At 38.2% G+C, this 16,831-nt stretch overlaps 1 protein-coding gene across 2 annotated transcripts in view; it reads right to left on the reverse strand.

Annotated features, from left to right (window-relative positions):
• Nucleotides 1–16,831, reverse strand: part of LOC117083083 (H(+)/Cl(-) exchange transporter 3-like) — a 33,213-nt gene that overhangs the window by 7,103 nt on the left and 9,279 nt on the right. For both annotated transcript variants that reach the window (XM_033210343.1, XM_033210333.1), the window contains exons 6-8: nt 11,665–11,851; nt 8,799–9,197; nt 2,780–2,996 (exon numbers count right to left, since the gene is read on the reverse strand). In XM_033210343.1, coding sequence (XP_033066234.1) covers nt 2,780–2,996; nt 8,799–9,197; nt 11,665–11,851 — 803 coding nt within the window. The remainder of the gene's footprint in view (nt 1–2,779; nt 2,997–8,798; nt 9,198–11,664; nt 11,852–16,831) is intronic.

Genomic DNA, 16,831 nt, shown 5'->3' on the forward strand with positions numbered 1-16,831 from the left:
GTAAGAGTTATCAGGGCATAACCCAGCATTTCCAAAGCATGTTCCAAGAAACACCAATTCCCATGAGTTCTTCTATATCCTTCCCTGCAACCCCAAAATAGCTGCATTTTCAAACAAGTCTGGAAAACCATGTATACTACTACCCGCGCCCGCATCTGGGAATCAAAGAATATCAACATATTATAAGTTCTGAGGAGTTCCATAGCAAAGAAACCTCAATTGTATTTAATCCAATACTTCCCAAACTCAGACAGTCACAAAATGTTTTTTTCTCAGCCACTCCTATTAACATCCTGCTAATTCCACCAAGATTAACTGATTTTGAAAAATTCTAAGTTAAAAAATAAAGTGCAGAAAATCAATAGCTAATTTAAATTTTTATAATTTACAAACATCTTTCCTTTTCATCTCTCTATTCTTTTTCTCCTTGCACCTAAGGAGATTTGTTATCTCTCTTCCTCCAAATAACTATTTTCCACTTCTAAAATGCAGTATGAAGTACACATCAATGATAGCTATGCAGAACTTCATGGTCTCCATTAAAAACCAGAAGATAAATCATTTCTTTTCTGGGTTTTAAATAATTTAAGTAAGAAAAAAACACTCGATTTCTTAACACACTTCAAACAAAATAAAGTTCCATGAGCCACTTCCCTAAATGATCTTTTCTTCCCATATATGTATCAATTTATTTTCCTTGACAGACAGAATAAGGAAAATATGATGAAAGCAATTAAATATATTCCCTTAGAAGAAAGTCCAACCCCTTCTTTCATATAGACAGGCAGGACCGGACAAAATTTTAATTAGCTATCCACCCCTCGCCCTACACACTTCGTTATTTTTACACTTTCTTTTAAACATTTTCCTTTCTAATATCTATGCTGCCAAATACCTGGGAATTAATCAACAAACTGAAATATGAAAATTAATCCCTAAAAGTTCTGTGATCATAGTTAACCATAACTCAATAGAATAACATTTGTATTTGTTAGTACACAAAAGAAAAAGCCATACCAGGAACAGAAAACAACTTGAAGCAAATAATAGTTTGTAACAACTCAGCTTAGGTTCCAATTGAGCCACTTAATAAATAAAAGGGCTCAAGGACAGCAAAGCTTTATGAAAAGTTACCCCATTTAGTACTGAGTTTTTAAACGTAAGGAACTTGGTGCCATTATGTATTCAAACAATATTACATAAAGAAAAATAGTAACAGTAATAATTTATGACATACATCTCTTCTCCAATCAGTATCTGTGGTATTTAATAATTCTAAACTCCCTGCCTTTAATGAAGGGCTTTATCTCTTTAATGATTTATTTCATATTCCAAAAGTTATTTTAATTAGCACAGTGAAAAACACTAAACATAGATCTAATTCTCTAATTTCATATTTCTATTCTTAACCCAATCTAATACATTGGCCAAGAAAATGTTTTAGTAGTTTAAGAAATCACAAAGAAAGAGAATTTCTGCCAGTCGCTTACAGCGCAACACAGCGGCAAGAGACTCGGTGTTCAAGTTGGGAAGGCAGTTTTATTCCCTGAACCAAGACTTGCTCACCATATGGCTTCGGGCAAATTATTGAAGCTTTTTGAGCTTTAATGACTACATCTGTAAAGTAGGGATGTAACTATCTACTTTGCAGAGGTCCCGCAAAGTTAAATGAGAAAATGCGAAGGTGTTCAATAAACAAATGTCCTTCCTTTTCTGTTCTTTTTTTCTCCTTTCTCTGGACAGGAGTCATGTATTCTGTCACCAATGTGTTTTCTACAACACATCAAAAAAAAAAAAAACTGCTATGATTCTCTAAGTGTTTAGTATTTCAGCCAGCTTTATGCTGTTCAGGATTAGCTATTCAGTTTATGCATAATCCAATACCCTCTGTTGTTCCTCTCTAGCCTTTCTGGTATTTGCCTTCAGATAAAACAACGTTCTTAAGTTCAACAAGAAAGAATATATGGCGGAAATAAAGGGTCCTAAAGAAAGAAGTGTGGAGAAACAGATCCGAGGTCCAGGAAAAGAGAGCAGTGGTGATGAAGTAGTGTATTTGCCAAATTAATTCTGCGCATTAAGGTCTCCACAACCCCCATGACATCTGTCTCTTTCCTATATTCCTGTCAATGGAGAAACACTGGCAGTTCATGTGTAAAAGGTGGAAAAATAAATTATCAATGTATACATTTTAAATACATGAGTATTTGTCTTTAGCAGTTATATAAATATAAAAGATTTGTGTATAGAGAAGGTAGACGAAAGGAAACAAAGCATTTGTTAAAGATTTTTAGCTAATTTACAAATTTCATTTAATTATATATTCTTTCCTTCATTACATGATAAATCAAATATTGGCTGAAAGAGTAAATAGCAAAATATCTAGAAACTTATTGTACTAGAAATTTATATACTAAAAATGAAACATTTACAAAAATAAAACAGGGTTTTGCAGTGCTCCATACAACTTAGGTCCACTCTTCCCCTAGGAAAAGAAGCACTCCAAGCTCAACATGCTTTCATGCTGGAGATCTTTCAGCACCTCTTTTCCAACTTCGAGGGATTATTTACAAATGTCACTGTTTGGTAAAGAGCAGGCAGATGACATCTTTCTTATTTTATAGTAAATGTGAAATTCGATTGATCCTGTATTTGTGAGTATACCATATGACACACTTTCCCACCTGGGAGCTGACTCACATGCTCCCCTAATAACTATATAGATTCCACTAAAAAGGATCCTACCTAGCAAGTGAACTGATTCCTGTGGTACCAGACTTACCCATTGTGAGTTACAAGGCACTGCCTCAGTCCCAGCTTTCGGAAAATATCCACCACAATCTCCATTGGGGTGTGGTCTGTCACTGTAAAAGGGCTCATGTCAAGAATGCTTCGAAGCTTCAATGGCCGAGGACTTTCTGCTGGAAGAGATGGGGTGTGCTGTGCAAAACACACCCGAGAACTGCCAACAATACCTTCTTGTTTTTTCCTGGCACTTTCTGAAAAGAGAGAGGAGACCAACACCTTAAAATTGATAAATTTTTAAGTAGGCAACCTGGTTATTCAGCAATAAAAAGAAACTAATGTATCCTATGACTTCTGATCCCTTCATTTTTTCCTATCTTCTCCTTAACCAAGAAAGGAGTCAACTGAAAAGCCACTTAGCAATTTTTTATATTTGATTGAATTAGAAGTCAACAATAATATATCATCTTCATGGAAAGAAAGTATTTTTTGGTAAAGTTATATCATTGTACACTTTTCTTTACTGAAGCTGTTTTCTAACTTGGGGGCTAAGGAAGTGGGTTTGGAATATGGGATTTTAAAACCTGCACAAATTCTGAGTGCAGTTTATTAAAGGAATCCATCATCAAATGAAGCCTGCCTCTGCTTCGTCTGCACTGGAGGTGGCACTAAAGAGAGTTTCATCCTTGCTTTGATTATGCTGCGTCCTCCATCCCTATGAATTAGCTGGTTCTTTTTCTTTTCTCATGTTAAAGTATAATTTTCTAGAAGAGTCATGAACATTACAGATGAGATGAAACTACAATTATGCACATAATGCACACAGACTGATTCTGGGGGGTTGTTTTCTTTGTAAAGGCTTTGTTAACTTCTCTCCAGTGTGCTCTGCTTCAAGTTCTTCTGTCCTGCTGCCTACTTCCACTCTACCGTTGAAAGAAAGAAAAAAAAAAATCTGAATGAAACTGGTGATTAAAAAAAAAGAAAGTCCTAGACAAGAAGTGGCAAAGACGGAGGAAAGTTCAGAGATCACACCACACGGAGAAGGAAACTCAATGAAGAGAATCTGAAAATAAAATAGTCATTCAGCTTTACGTTTCTACTTTGAGTTAGTATTAAAACTGAGTATATACAGATATGATATTTGTTATAGTGAAAATATTTTGGCCGGCCATGGTGGCTCAGGCTTGTAATCCTAACACTTTGGGAGGCCGAGGCAAGGAGGATCACATGAGCCCTAAAGTTCAAGATCAGCCTAGGCAACATAGAGAGACCTTGTTTCTACCAAAAAAAAAAAAAAAATTAGCTAGGCATGATGGGTGGTCCCAGCAAATTGGGAGGCTGAGGCGGAAAGATCACTTGAGCCCAGAAGTTCAGGGCTGCTAAGTAAGCCATGATCATGCCACTGCACTCCAGCCTGGGTGACAAAGCGAGACTCTGTCTCAAAAAGAAAAATTATTATTTTGAACACGAATTTTACTACAAAACTATTTAAGCCATAATAAGCATCAGTCCTAAATTGAGAAGCAGATATTACTGCAAACAATGCACTGCTTTTTACTCCTTTTGAACACTACAGCCTTCTTAACTATGTTCTAACACATTTGAGTAGGAAGGCACTAAGTAAAGCCCCAGCAACTAGTACTTACTCGACCACCTTAAAAGCATGATCAGGCCGGGCGCAGGAGCTCACGCCTGTAATCCCAGCACTTTGGGAGGCCAAGGCGGGCACATCAACGGAGGTCAGGAGTTCAAGACCAGCCTGGCCAACGTGGTGAAACCCTGTCTCTACTAAAAATACAAAATTAGCCAGCATGGTGGTGCATGCCTGTAATCCCAGCTGAGGTAGGAGAATCGCTTGAATCTGGGAGGTGGAGGTTGCAGCGAGCCGAGGCCACGCCATTGCACTCCAGTCCGGGCAACAAGAGTGAAACTCTGTTTCAAAAACAAAAAGATCATGGCATAGAAAAGAAGTCCATTAGCAACTGACATAAATGATTTTTGAAAAATACCCATTAAGTTGCTTTAAGCTCATAACAATCCGACTAACAACTGAATGCTGTCTGACAACTGAATAGTGGAATGTAAAACTACTAGAAGTATCATTAATGGATTCACAAAATAAGATGTAAAGTGTGACATCAATAGTATAAAATGTGGATGGGGGAGTAAAACTCTATAATTTTTGTATGCAACTTTAGTTAAGTTGTCACAAGAAATATACAGTCAAATTCAGAATGCTCTAAAACTACAATGGGGTTTGTAAATCATTTCTAACTCTAGTATAAATGCTGAAAGACAAAAGAATTAAAATAACTACAGCAGGCCAGGTACCGTGGCACGTGTCTGTAATCCCAGCTGCTCCAGAGGTTGAGGAGAGGGGATTGCTGAAGCCCAGGAGTTCGAGTCTACCCTAGGCAACACAGAAGACCTCATCTCTAAAAAACTAATAACTATAGCTAAAATAATTCATTAATAGATATACAAAATAAAAAGACGTGAAGTGTGATATTAAATAGAATAACATTCTGAATTAAAACTAACCCCAATTATCAATCTTAAACACCAACAAAATAACAAACATTATATCATCAATGAAATTATACTGATTTAAACATTTAATAACAAAATACATAATTTTAGAAATTTTTAAAAAATTATTTAATGGAAAGTTTCTCCATATACAAAGTACCAGAAGTGAACATTCAATCTCTTTGACTTAAATTTGTCATTTAAAAAATAACACTTTTCGCCAGGTGTGGTGGCTCACACTTGTAATCCCAGTACTTCAGGAGGCTGAGGCAGGTGGATCATTTGAACCCAGGAGCTTGAGACCAGCCTGGGACATGGCAAAACCTTGTCTATACAAGAAATACAAAATTTAGCCAGTCACGGTGGTGTGTGGCTGTAGTCCTAGCTAATCAGCAGAGTGAAGTGATCACCTGATGCTGGGGAAGTCGAGGCTGAAGTGAGCCAAGATCGTGCCACTGCATTCCGGCCTGAGAAACAGGGTGAGATGCTGTCTCAAAAAAATAAATTACTTTTAATCTTTCATTTCATTTGGAAATCGTTAAGGAGAGGGATTTTAGATACTCTCCACACACACAAAAAAATCTGAGTTAATTAGCCTGATTTAATCATTCCACAATATATACATGACATAAACATATAATTTTTATCAATTAAAAATAAATAAAATGTAAAAAACAAGTATTACTTTTACATAAATACAGTTTTTTCATTTGTTTTTAGAGACAGGGTCTCACTCTGGACTCTAGGGTCCCAGGGATCCTCCTGCATCAACGTTCCCGGTAGCTAGGACTACAGGTGGCACCACCACACTCAGCCAATTTTTTTTTGGTGGAGACCGAGGTCTTGCTATGTTACCCAAGCTGGGCTTGATCTCCTAGTGCCAAACAAACCTCCCACCCTGGCCTCCCATTTAAAAATATTTTGATGCTATTCATTCAAGGGCCTTTGAAATAAAGAACATTACAATTTTCATTTTCTTCATTTTTAAAAGAATATTTTTGGTGCTGTTCATTCAAGGGTCTCTGAAACAGAGAACAACATTAGTTTTTATTTTCTGATATAATTCAGGCTTTTTTTTTTTTTTTTTTTTTTTTGAGACAGGGTCTTGCTGTGTCACCCAGGCTGGAGTGCAGTGGTGCGATCTTGGCTCACTGCAACCTCCGCCTCCCAGGTTCAAGTGATTCTCCTGCCTCAGCCTCCCAAGTAGCTGGAATTACAGGCATGCACCACCACACCCATGTATTTTTTTGGATTTTAGTAGTAGAGGTAGGATTTCACCACGTTGGTCAGGCTGGTCTCAGACTCCTGGCCTCAAGTGATCCACCGGCTTCAGCTTGCCAAAGTGCCGTTATCACAGGCATGAGCCAACACACATGGCCTCAGACATTTGTTTTAAAAGTCTCAGCATTCCTGTTGTAATGGCCCTAAGTAATCTGAGACATCTCATTTGGATTTAATACTTTACAACATTCTGCTTTAGTATGAAACAGGGGAATCGATCTAGTTTAGCATATTTCAACCATCTTATTTTATGAGACAGCATGGAAATTTTTTTGTCCTTCAATAAAGTATTTATCATTATATAATTATATTCTATAACTATATATAATACATACATTTTAAATTTATATAGAGACCTGTACACTAGGTTTTCTATATATAACCTAAATATAATGTAATTATGTTAATACTTATATAATTATATAATTATATATAATTATACAAAATATTTACATACATAATTTTCACATATAGATATGTACTTTAATATAGATATAGAGGATATATATATCTCTCCCATATAAAAATTACATATATAAACATACGTAATTTTAAATTTATATACATATATAAAACATAGTATACAGGCATGTTTTTCCCAGTTAAAAATTAAACTGGGAAAAATTACAGTTAAAAATTAAAACTTTACAAAAACATACATGAGTAAAACATTTAAGGTTTGCTTAAAAAGTCATGTGACTAACATTTCTGATGACATGGCTTGACACCTCACCTACAGAAAGTACCCTCATTCCCTTAAACCAACATTATCTCCTATCTCAATATTCTCTCTCTCAAGACAGTGACGAAACTTTAAAAACTACATCCACACAATCAGTGGGATAATGAATAGTTCTTAATTTCCACACTTTAAAAACCTGCCTGGCCTTTTCCCCCTAAATTTCTATGTAAATACCAAAATTCTGACCTCCTTTTTCTTTTCTTTGACTGGCTACTAGTAAAAACTAGAGAATGGGAATCTTAAACAATGAAATTATTTTCTGACTAGATCTAGCCACGGTAATGGCTAAAAAACTAAAATGCTTGAATGGAGCCAAGCATGACAAAATACTTTGTCATCAGCTCTGGCAACTACTATTATTAGCTAAGTAAAATTTAGAATGATGGGATTGCTAGGCCTTGAAAAATCCTTCCAAAGCTGTAGCCTGTTCCCAAACTGAACAAGCTGTTCTCTATAGGACCTTTTTTCTTTTCCTTTCTTTTCTCTCTCTCTGCCTAATGGTTCTTAAAAATTAAAGACTTTCCAGTTTGATTTGAGAAACACTCCCCCATATACACTGTCTGGTTGTGTGCCATTCAAATGGCACAAAAATTATTTTTAAATCCTTTTGCAATGGCCACAGGGGTAAGCTGGAAGGGAGATGATATGCTCACAGGAATGACCTTTCAGACAGACCAAAGGCTTGACACTTTCATTCAGGGTCCGGTACTAAAAACTGGGGAGTAACAAAGCAATGGCTTGATGTACCTATCCTCAGTCACTTTTTAGCGGTTGGAGGAAGAGATATAAGATTGCACCAAAAAAAAATTAAGTCTTAATGGCCTCCTCATCAATACTGCAAGACTATAAGGTAAAGAAAAAAACAAATTTTAGAGAAACACAACTGTAGAAAGTTTATCTCCAAGAAATATACTATGGCTAATACCTTTAACCAGTACTTTCAGGAAAGTCTGCATAAAACACAACAGGACTGATACATTATACTTTTTCAACCTGGCATTTGGTCAGAAATAAAAATCTCAGTGATAGTCACTTTAAATTATTTATTATAAATTAATATTATAATCCTAACTCCGAAGACTGATAAAGCAAAACACTGTTAATCTAATATAAAAGAGACTGATAAAGATGAGATTTTCAATAACTTGTATTCCAATAAGCCAACTTTATTAAATACAAGAATGTATTTGACTGAATGCATTTAGCCAAGGTCTTACATGGTATTTTGAATAACCAAAATCAACTATCAAGGCTTATCAGAGTGGGAAAAGAATCTGACTCCAATTTCTGGTACAATGCCAGATCAAAAGATAAAACTGTATTTAGCGGAAAACCATCCACTGAAGCATACCTTCCTTTCCTAAAGAACAGAAGATTTTAAGGGACATAAAATAACATCCCTTGCCCCCACAAATCCAACCCATTAAATGTTACTGCTTATTGCTTTCCTTTCGTCCAGAAATCCATCTCATATATACATATATATATATTTTTGAAAGGGTACCTATTGCAATTGTCAGGTCTCTTCTGAGGGCAAATCCCACTAATCTCTGAGATTCTTTCGACATGATGACCGGAAATCCATTGTAGCTGGTTTCATTAATCATGTTTTCTATATCATCCACTGTCATATTGTCCTGTGTCAGGACAGCTAAGGGAGGATCGTTCCTTCGAGGTCTCATGACGTCAGCAGCCAGGGTGGTATGAGTGAATTCTTCTTTTGCATCCAAGAAAGGGTACCCGTTTAATCGGATGTGCGCTTCATAAATGCCTTCCCTGCCAAAGGCATCTCCAACCCATTTACTAGTCATGACTGCAGCCATAAGGGGAACAATATATTCCAAGCCTCCAGTAAGCTCAAAAACAATAACCACCAGGGAGACAGTCATTCTTGTCACACCACCTGAAAAAAGTAAGCACCCACTGGTCAGGAAGGACAGGATCCTCATCATTACCTTTTATTAGAATTTTTGCACTAGGCAGTTAAAACCAAATGGCAAATATAACTCAGTCACGGAAAAGCATATCATCTAAAACTGCTACTCCTCTTTTAGGACAATAATCACTACTTTTAATAAAATCTAGAGAAACACCAATTTTCTTTGTTTATAACAGAGAAGACTATTAAAATAACATTTAAAAAACCTGTTTATTTCACATTTTAAAAAATCAAAGCTTATCAACTAAAACAATTTTGCCATTTTGGTTTACTGCTGTAACAAAGACATAATTTAAGCCTTATACAAGCTTATTATTCTAATTATTAAGGAATTTGGTAAAGGACATCATGGTTTTCTTTGCTACAATCTACAAATTAAACTCATATATGGGTAGAATGTTAATATAATAAATTTCTCCTCTAAATTTTTTTTCAAAAAGAGTAAAATACTTTGATGCCTTTGATTTACATTAACGATGCAAGTAATATCCACCCACAGAAAACTATCTGGGCCAGGCGCAGTGGCTCATGCCTGTAATCTCAGCACTTTGGGAGGCCAAGGCAGGAAGATCACTTAAGTCCAGGAGTTTGAGATCAGCCTGGGCAATACAGTGAGACCCTGTCTTTACAAAAATAAAAACTAAAAAAAGTAGCCAGGCATGCTGGTGTATATTTGTAGTCCCAGCTACTTGGACGCTGAGGTGGGAGGCTCGTTTGGGCCAGGGGCTTGAGGCCGCAGTGAGCTGTGATCACACTACTTATGGGATTCTCACTGTTATCAACTCAGTCCAAGCCCTCATGACTTTATTCCTTTTTTACTTTGTATTTTTTAAGATTTGGGGTCTCACTCAGTTGCCCAGGTTGGTCTCAAACTCCTGGGCTCCCATGATCCTCCCACCTCAGCCTCTCCAGTAGCTGGCATTACACACATGTGTCATCATGCCTGGCTATTCCTTAATTATAATACCATTTTCTCTGACCTCCTTGACTCCAGGCCCCATTACCACATGTCCTAATCAGTTGACAAAGACTTGTTTTTCAAACTAGGCACTTATTTCACCAGGCGCTATACATGCATTTTATCTCATGTAATCCTCAAAACAATCCTAGCAGATCACCAGCTGTTATTCCTTTTTATATACAGAAAATTAAAACTTCAAGAAGGAACTTTCTCAAAGTCATCAAAGTAAAAATGACAAAGCTAGGACTGCCACAAATCTGAGCAACTTCAAATGTAAAATCATCCTGACATTAATCAGGTTTCTTGTCTTTTCATAATCTGTTCCTTCTCACCAATCCAACTTCATTTCCCAAAAGTACCCAAAATGTATTCTCTACTTAGAGTCAATTTCTTCAAAGCCTTATGAATACAAAATTTATTCCCATCCTAGTTCGTCTTCACATGATAATCTTCAACAGTCACCTTTTCCTTAAATTCTGCTAATCTTTCAAATAAAGCTCATGCCTACTCTTCCTGAAGTACTTCAGCTCTTTCTTCCCCTATATTCCTACCATACTTGGACTCTTTTAACCTTGTATATATTTGTTAATATTCCTCACTATGTGTTCATCTTGTCTCCTCAACTTGATTAGAGTTGAGATTGGGTTCATGTTCTTTTTGTATTACTCACTGTATCTAGCATAATGCTAAAACAAAGTGGACACTTAATAATTACTTGCTAATTCGGTGAAAATGATTCTGTCCTTCCCTTTAAATTGATAATACATTTTAAAAGATCAATAATCACATAATTTTTATTCACTAAACAAAACTGGTCAAAATGGCAACTATTATTTAATATTATAACCAAAGTTTAGCTGACATTTTAAATATGAAAAGCAATAACCATTTTTTTCCTGCCCCAACAGACATTGAATAGACTCAAGTATTTAATGTAAGTGTTTTGCTTTTCTTCTCATTAAAATAAACAGCTACCTTTTCTCATTTTATAATGTACAGCTTAGATGATGGAGCATGGGTAAACACATCTGTTACTAAGGCTAACAGTAAATCATTTCAGAACCAAAGTCAAGCTACTCTGAAACTTTGTTGCAATGCTAATCTTAGGTATCAAGCTATAGTTGCTACAGGTAAGCCAAGATCCTTAACAATGAAAGAATCAAAGACTTCTTTGGTCAGGATTCAAATTAAGCTTATGTTGTACTTAGATGGCTTCTGCCATAAAGTATTAAGTTATATTACAATGTTAATTCCATTAAATTCTTGTATTAACAAATGTTGTAAGACAGAAAACCGGTACTGTATAATACCCTAATAGTACTACTGTTTCTTATCTGTTAAAACATTTCCGCCCTGCACCCTCCTTTACTCAACTAATCTGCCCACCCATTAAGCAAGAATGTGTCCCACTTTCTCTTGGCTCTCTCAAACTAGCAAACATCCACACACAGGCAGACACAGCCATATTACCTAAGCATGCAGCAGCACCAACCATGGCATAAAGGCCAGGTGTAATGCAATCGGCCCCAACCTCACACCACTCCTTAAAGATAAACCAGTCATGGTGATAGTAGGCAAGCTGCTCCACCGCAATCCCCACAATCCTTCCTGCGATCGCTCCAATGGCCATGCTAGGGATGAACAAGCCTGATGGAACCTATAACAAGAACAGAACTCTTAATGGGGCAGAGATCCTCGACATACATGCTTGAAACTTATACTCCATGCATTTGTTTCTAACATTTTTGATTCTATTCACATTAATATAGCAAAATCCTAGTACAAATAAAACTATAGCAAAATCTTGTACCTTAACAATCCCATGAATTCAGTTACAAAATAAACCACATTCTTTAGGCCAAAGAGAAAACAACTCAAGGGTTATTTCCTTTAGCTCAAGGGTGCCCTAAGGTCAGTCCCTAACAAAATTTTCATTAGTCCATGGTGAAATGAAAAAAAAAAAAAGGACAATATTCTGGATACAATATTGGGTGACAGGTGCAATAAAATCTCAAAATTCACCATTATAGAATTCATCCGTGTAACCAAAGACCACTTGTAACCCCAAAGCTATTGAAATTAAAAAATATGTATTTTTAAATGGACAATATGAAGTATTTTTCATAAATCTCAACTGATTTTTAAGCACTGTCTTTTACTTCAAGATTATGTGATTATGTCCTCCTACATATTTACAAATGATGTAAATGGTAGATGCTATTCATCTTCAGTGGTACAATGCTAAGTGGACAGACTTACCAGAGTTGCCCAATATTTTGACTGATACAGACATACCTCGTTTTATTATTACACTTTGTGTTATTATGCTTCACACATATTGTGGTTTTTACAAATTGGAGGTTTCTGACATCCCTGCATTAAGCTAGTCCATCAGCATGTGCTCGCTTTCTGTCTCTGTATCACATTTTGCTAATTCTCTCAATACTTTGAAATTTTTCACTATTATTATATGTTACAGTGCTCTGTGATTAATGATCTTTGATGTTATTGTTACAACTGTTTTACTGCACCATGAACCATGCCCATAGAAGAAAGTGAATTTAATAAGTGTTGTATGTGGTCTGACTGTAACTGGCTGTTCCCCTGTCTCTCTCTCCCTCTCCTCAGGCTGCCCTATTCCCTGAGACCCAGTGATACTGAAATCAGCCCAACTAAGAACCCTACAATGGTCTCTAAGTGTTCCACTGAAAGCAGAAGTCATGTCTCTCGGCTGGGCGTGGTGGCTCAAGCCTGTAATTCCAGCACTTTGGAGGCTGAGGTGGGAAGATCACTTGACGCCAGGAGTTCCTGACCAGCCTGGCCAACATGGGAAAACCCCATCTCTACTAAAAATACAAAACTTAGCCAGACCTCGTAGTGCACACCTGTAGTCCCAGCTACTCGTGAGGCTAAGGCAGGAGGATCGCTTGAACTTAGGAGGTAGAGGTTGCAGTGAGCGCGCCACTGCATTCCAGCCTGAGCAACAGAGCAAGACTCTGTCTCAAAAAAAAAGTCACATCTCTCACTTTATATCAACAGCTAAAAATGGCTAGGTATTGTGGCTCACGCCTATAATCTCCATCCTTTGGGAGGCCAAGACAGAAGGTTCACTTGAGGTCAGGAATTAGAGACTAGCCTGGGCAACACAGTAAGACCCATCTCTACAAAAAAAACCAAAAAACAAAAAATAGGCTGGTGTGGTGGTACATGCCTGTAGTCCCAGCCACTGACGAGGCTGAGTCAGCAGGATCACTTGAGCCCAGGACTTCAAGGCTACAGTGAGCAATGACTGTGCCACTGCACTCCAGCCTGGGTGACAAAATGAGATCCTGTCTCAAACAAATAAGAAAGCTAAAAATAATTAAGCTTAGTGAAGAAGGCATGTTGAAAGCCGAGGGGGGGGCCAAAATCTCAGCCTCTAGCTGCAGTCAGCCAAGTCATGAATTGAAAAGAAAAGTTCTTGAATCAAATTACAAGTGCTACTTCAGTGAACACAAAATGATTTAAAAAAAGTAAAATAGCCTTATTATTGATATGAAGAAAGTCTTGAGACAGAAGATCAAACCAGCCACGATATTCCCTTAAATCAAAACCTAATCCAGAGCAAGGTCCTCACTTTCTTCAAGTCTATCAGGGGTTAAAGAGGTGAGGAAGCTACAGAAGAAAAACTAGGAGCTCGCAGAGGTTGGTTCATGACGTGTAAGGAAAGAAGCTGTCTCTACAACATAAAAGCGTAAGGTGTTGGGAGGCTGAGGTGGGCGGATCACGAGTTCAGGAGATTGAGACCATCCTGGCTAACACGATGAAACCTCGTCTCTACTAAAAATACAAAAAAATTAGCCGGGTGTGGTGGCGGATGCCTGTAGTCCCAGCTACTCAGGAGGCTGAGGCAGGAGAATGGCTTGAACCTGGGAGGCGGAGCTTGCAGTGAGCCGAGATCATGCCACTGCACTCCAGCCTGGGTGACAGAGCGAGACTCCGTCTCAAAAAAATAAAATAGGCCGGGCGCGGTGGCTCAAGCCTGTAATCCCAGCACTTTGGGAGGCCGAGACGGGCGGATCACGAGGTCAGGAGATCGAGACCATCCTGGCTAACACGGTGAAACCCCGTCTCTACTAAAAATACAAAAAACTAGCCGGGCGAGGTGGCGGGCGCCTGTAGTCCCAGCTACTCGGGAGGCTGAGGCAGGAGAATGGCGGGAACCCGGGAGGCGGAGCTTGCAGTGAGCTGAGATCCGGCCACTGCACTCCAGCCCCGGAGACAGAGTGAGACTCCGCCTCAAAAAAAAAAAAAAAGAGCTTTAACAGCTCTTTTAACTTGATTCCCTAAGAAAAAAGGTAAAACTTTAAAGTTTTTCTATTATTATTATTATTATTATTTTCTTTTTTTTTTTTTTTTTTTGAGACGGAGTCTCGCTCTGTCGCCCAGGCTGGAGTGCAGTGGCCGGATCTCAGCTCACTGCAAGCTCCGCCTCCCGGGTTCACGCCATTCTCCTGCCTCAGCCTCCCGAGTAGCTGGGACTACAGGCGCCTGCCACCTCGCCCGGCTAGATTTTTGTATTTTTTTTTTTAGTAGAGACGGGGTTTCACCGTGTTAGCCAGGATGGTCTCGATCTCCTGACCTCGTGATCCGCCCGTCTCGGCCTCCCAAAGTGCTGGGATTACAGGCTTGAGCCACCGCGCCCGGCCATATTATTATTATTTTCTACTTATTATTTTTTGAGACAGTGTCTCACCCTGTCATCTGGGCTGGAGTGCAGTGGCATGAACTTGGCTCACTGCAACCTCCGCCTCCTGGGTTGAAGTGATTCTCCTGCCTCAGCCTCCCAAGTAGCTGGGATTACAGACACCTGCCACCACGCCTGGCTAATTTTTGTATTTTTAGTAGAGACGGGGTTTCACTGCCAGGGTTAGCCAGGATGGTCTCGATCTCCTAACATCGTGATCTGCCCGCCTCGGCCTCCCAAGGTGCTAGGATTACAGGTGCGAGCCACTGCTCCTGGCCAGGCTTTTCTATTATTTAACTCTTGATACTCAGTAGACTACAGACTTAGGACAAGAGAAAAGAGACCTAAAAACTAATACCACTCCAATTTTGTAGAAACAAAGCTGTTATTCCACATTAATTTACATCTGTAAAAGCATATTATCACTAGCAAATACTATTACATGAAGTACAAGGGCAGTAATTTAAAGAACAAGAATAAGCTGATATGTGCTTCCCCATATATAGCACTGATAGTCATATAAGAAATTGTATTTACTGATGGACCATTAATCAACAAATTTTGTTACTTTATAAATCCAAAAGAAGCAATGTGCCAGGGCATAAGGCCCAGCTGCCTTAATTCTTGACGGAAAAAGGCATGTATTTATAGATCTAGTAATTTAACTGAGTCTGCAGTGTCCTTTCAAGCTAACACCCAATACTCGTATGAGGCAGAATAATGGCTCCTCAAATATGTCCATAACTTAATTTCCAGAACCTGTGGTTACATTACGTTGCATGGCAAGGAGGAATTAAGGTTGCAGAAAGAAAGTTTCGAAGCAGTTGACCTTAACAAAGGAGATTATTTTCTGATTTATCTGGGTGGGCCTAAAGTTATCACAAAGGTTTTTCAAATGTGGAAGGGAGATTTAGCAGAGTTTGTGACAGAGTGATGAGACAAGAGAAAGACTTGACCAGCCATTGCTGGCTTTGAAGATGCAAACAGAGGGCCAGGAGCCAAGGAATGCTGACAGCTTCTAATAGCCAGAAAAGGCAAAAAACACACACTCTCCTACAGCCTCCAGAATGCCCTATGAACACCTTAATTTTAGCACAGTGAGATCCATTTCAGACTTTTGATCTGCAGAACTGTAAGATAATAAATTTGTGTGGCTTTTAAGCCATTAAGTTGTGGTAATTTTATTTATTACAGCAGCAATAGGAAACTAATAAAAGTGGTTTTAAAACATGATCATGAATGCTCTGACACTTGTCCCAGTAAGTATATGTCCCTCCTCTGAATGCGGGTGGGTCTCTGTGGCTGCCTCAATGAATAGAATAAAACAAGTCATGTTGCAAGTCTTTGGCTACATTAAAAACAGCCCTCTTAGGAATCCTGAGCTATGATACAAGAAATCTAATTACCTGAGGCCACCACCTTAGAAAAACCACAGAGAGAGAGGAAAAAGAAAGCTAGAGAAAGAGAGAGAGAGAGCGGGAGTGAGCATGAGAGAGAGAGTATGCAAGATTGATCCCAGGAGCCCAGGTGTATGAATCTTTTCAGCCTAGTCATGAATGAAGAAGTCTCTGAACTATACTCAATACTAATTTAATTGTACACTTAAAAATAATTAACAGTATAATTGGATTGCTTGTAACACAAGGGATAAATGCTTGAGATGATGGATACTCCATTTACTCTGAGATTATTATGCACTGCATGCCTCTCTCAAAAGATTTCATGTACCCCAAAACTATATATAGCTACTGTGTACCCACAAAAACAGTTTTTTAAAAAGGAAATGAAAGAAGCTTTGAGATGATGAGACCTCGCCATGTCTAATAACAACTATATGAAAGACCACAAGCAAAAAAGAGGCCCAGTTGAGCCCTTCCCAAGTCGTTGACCCAATATCGAGAACAAAATAAG

Source organism: Trachypithecus francoisi, unplaced genomic scaffold (assembly GCF_009764315.1).
Source record: "Trachypithecus francoisi isolate TF-2019V2 unplaced genomic scaffold, Tfra_2.0 Contig00288, whole genome shotgun sequence".
Taxonomy (NCBI): Eukaryota; Metazoa; Chordata; class Mammalia; order Primates; family Cercopithecidae; genus Trachypithecus; species Trachypithecus francoisi.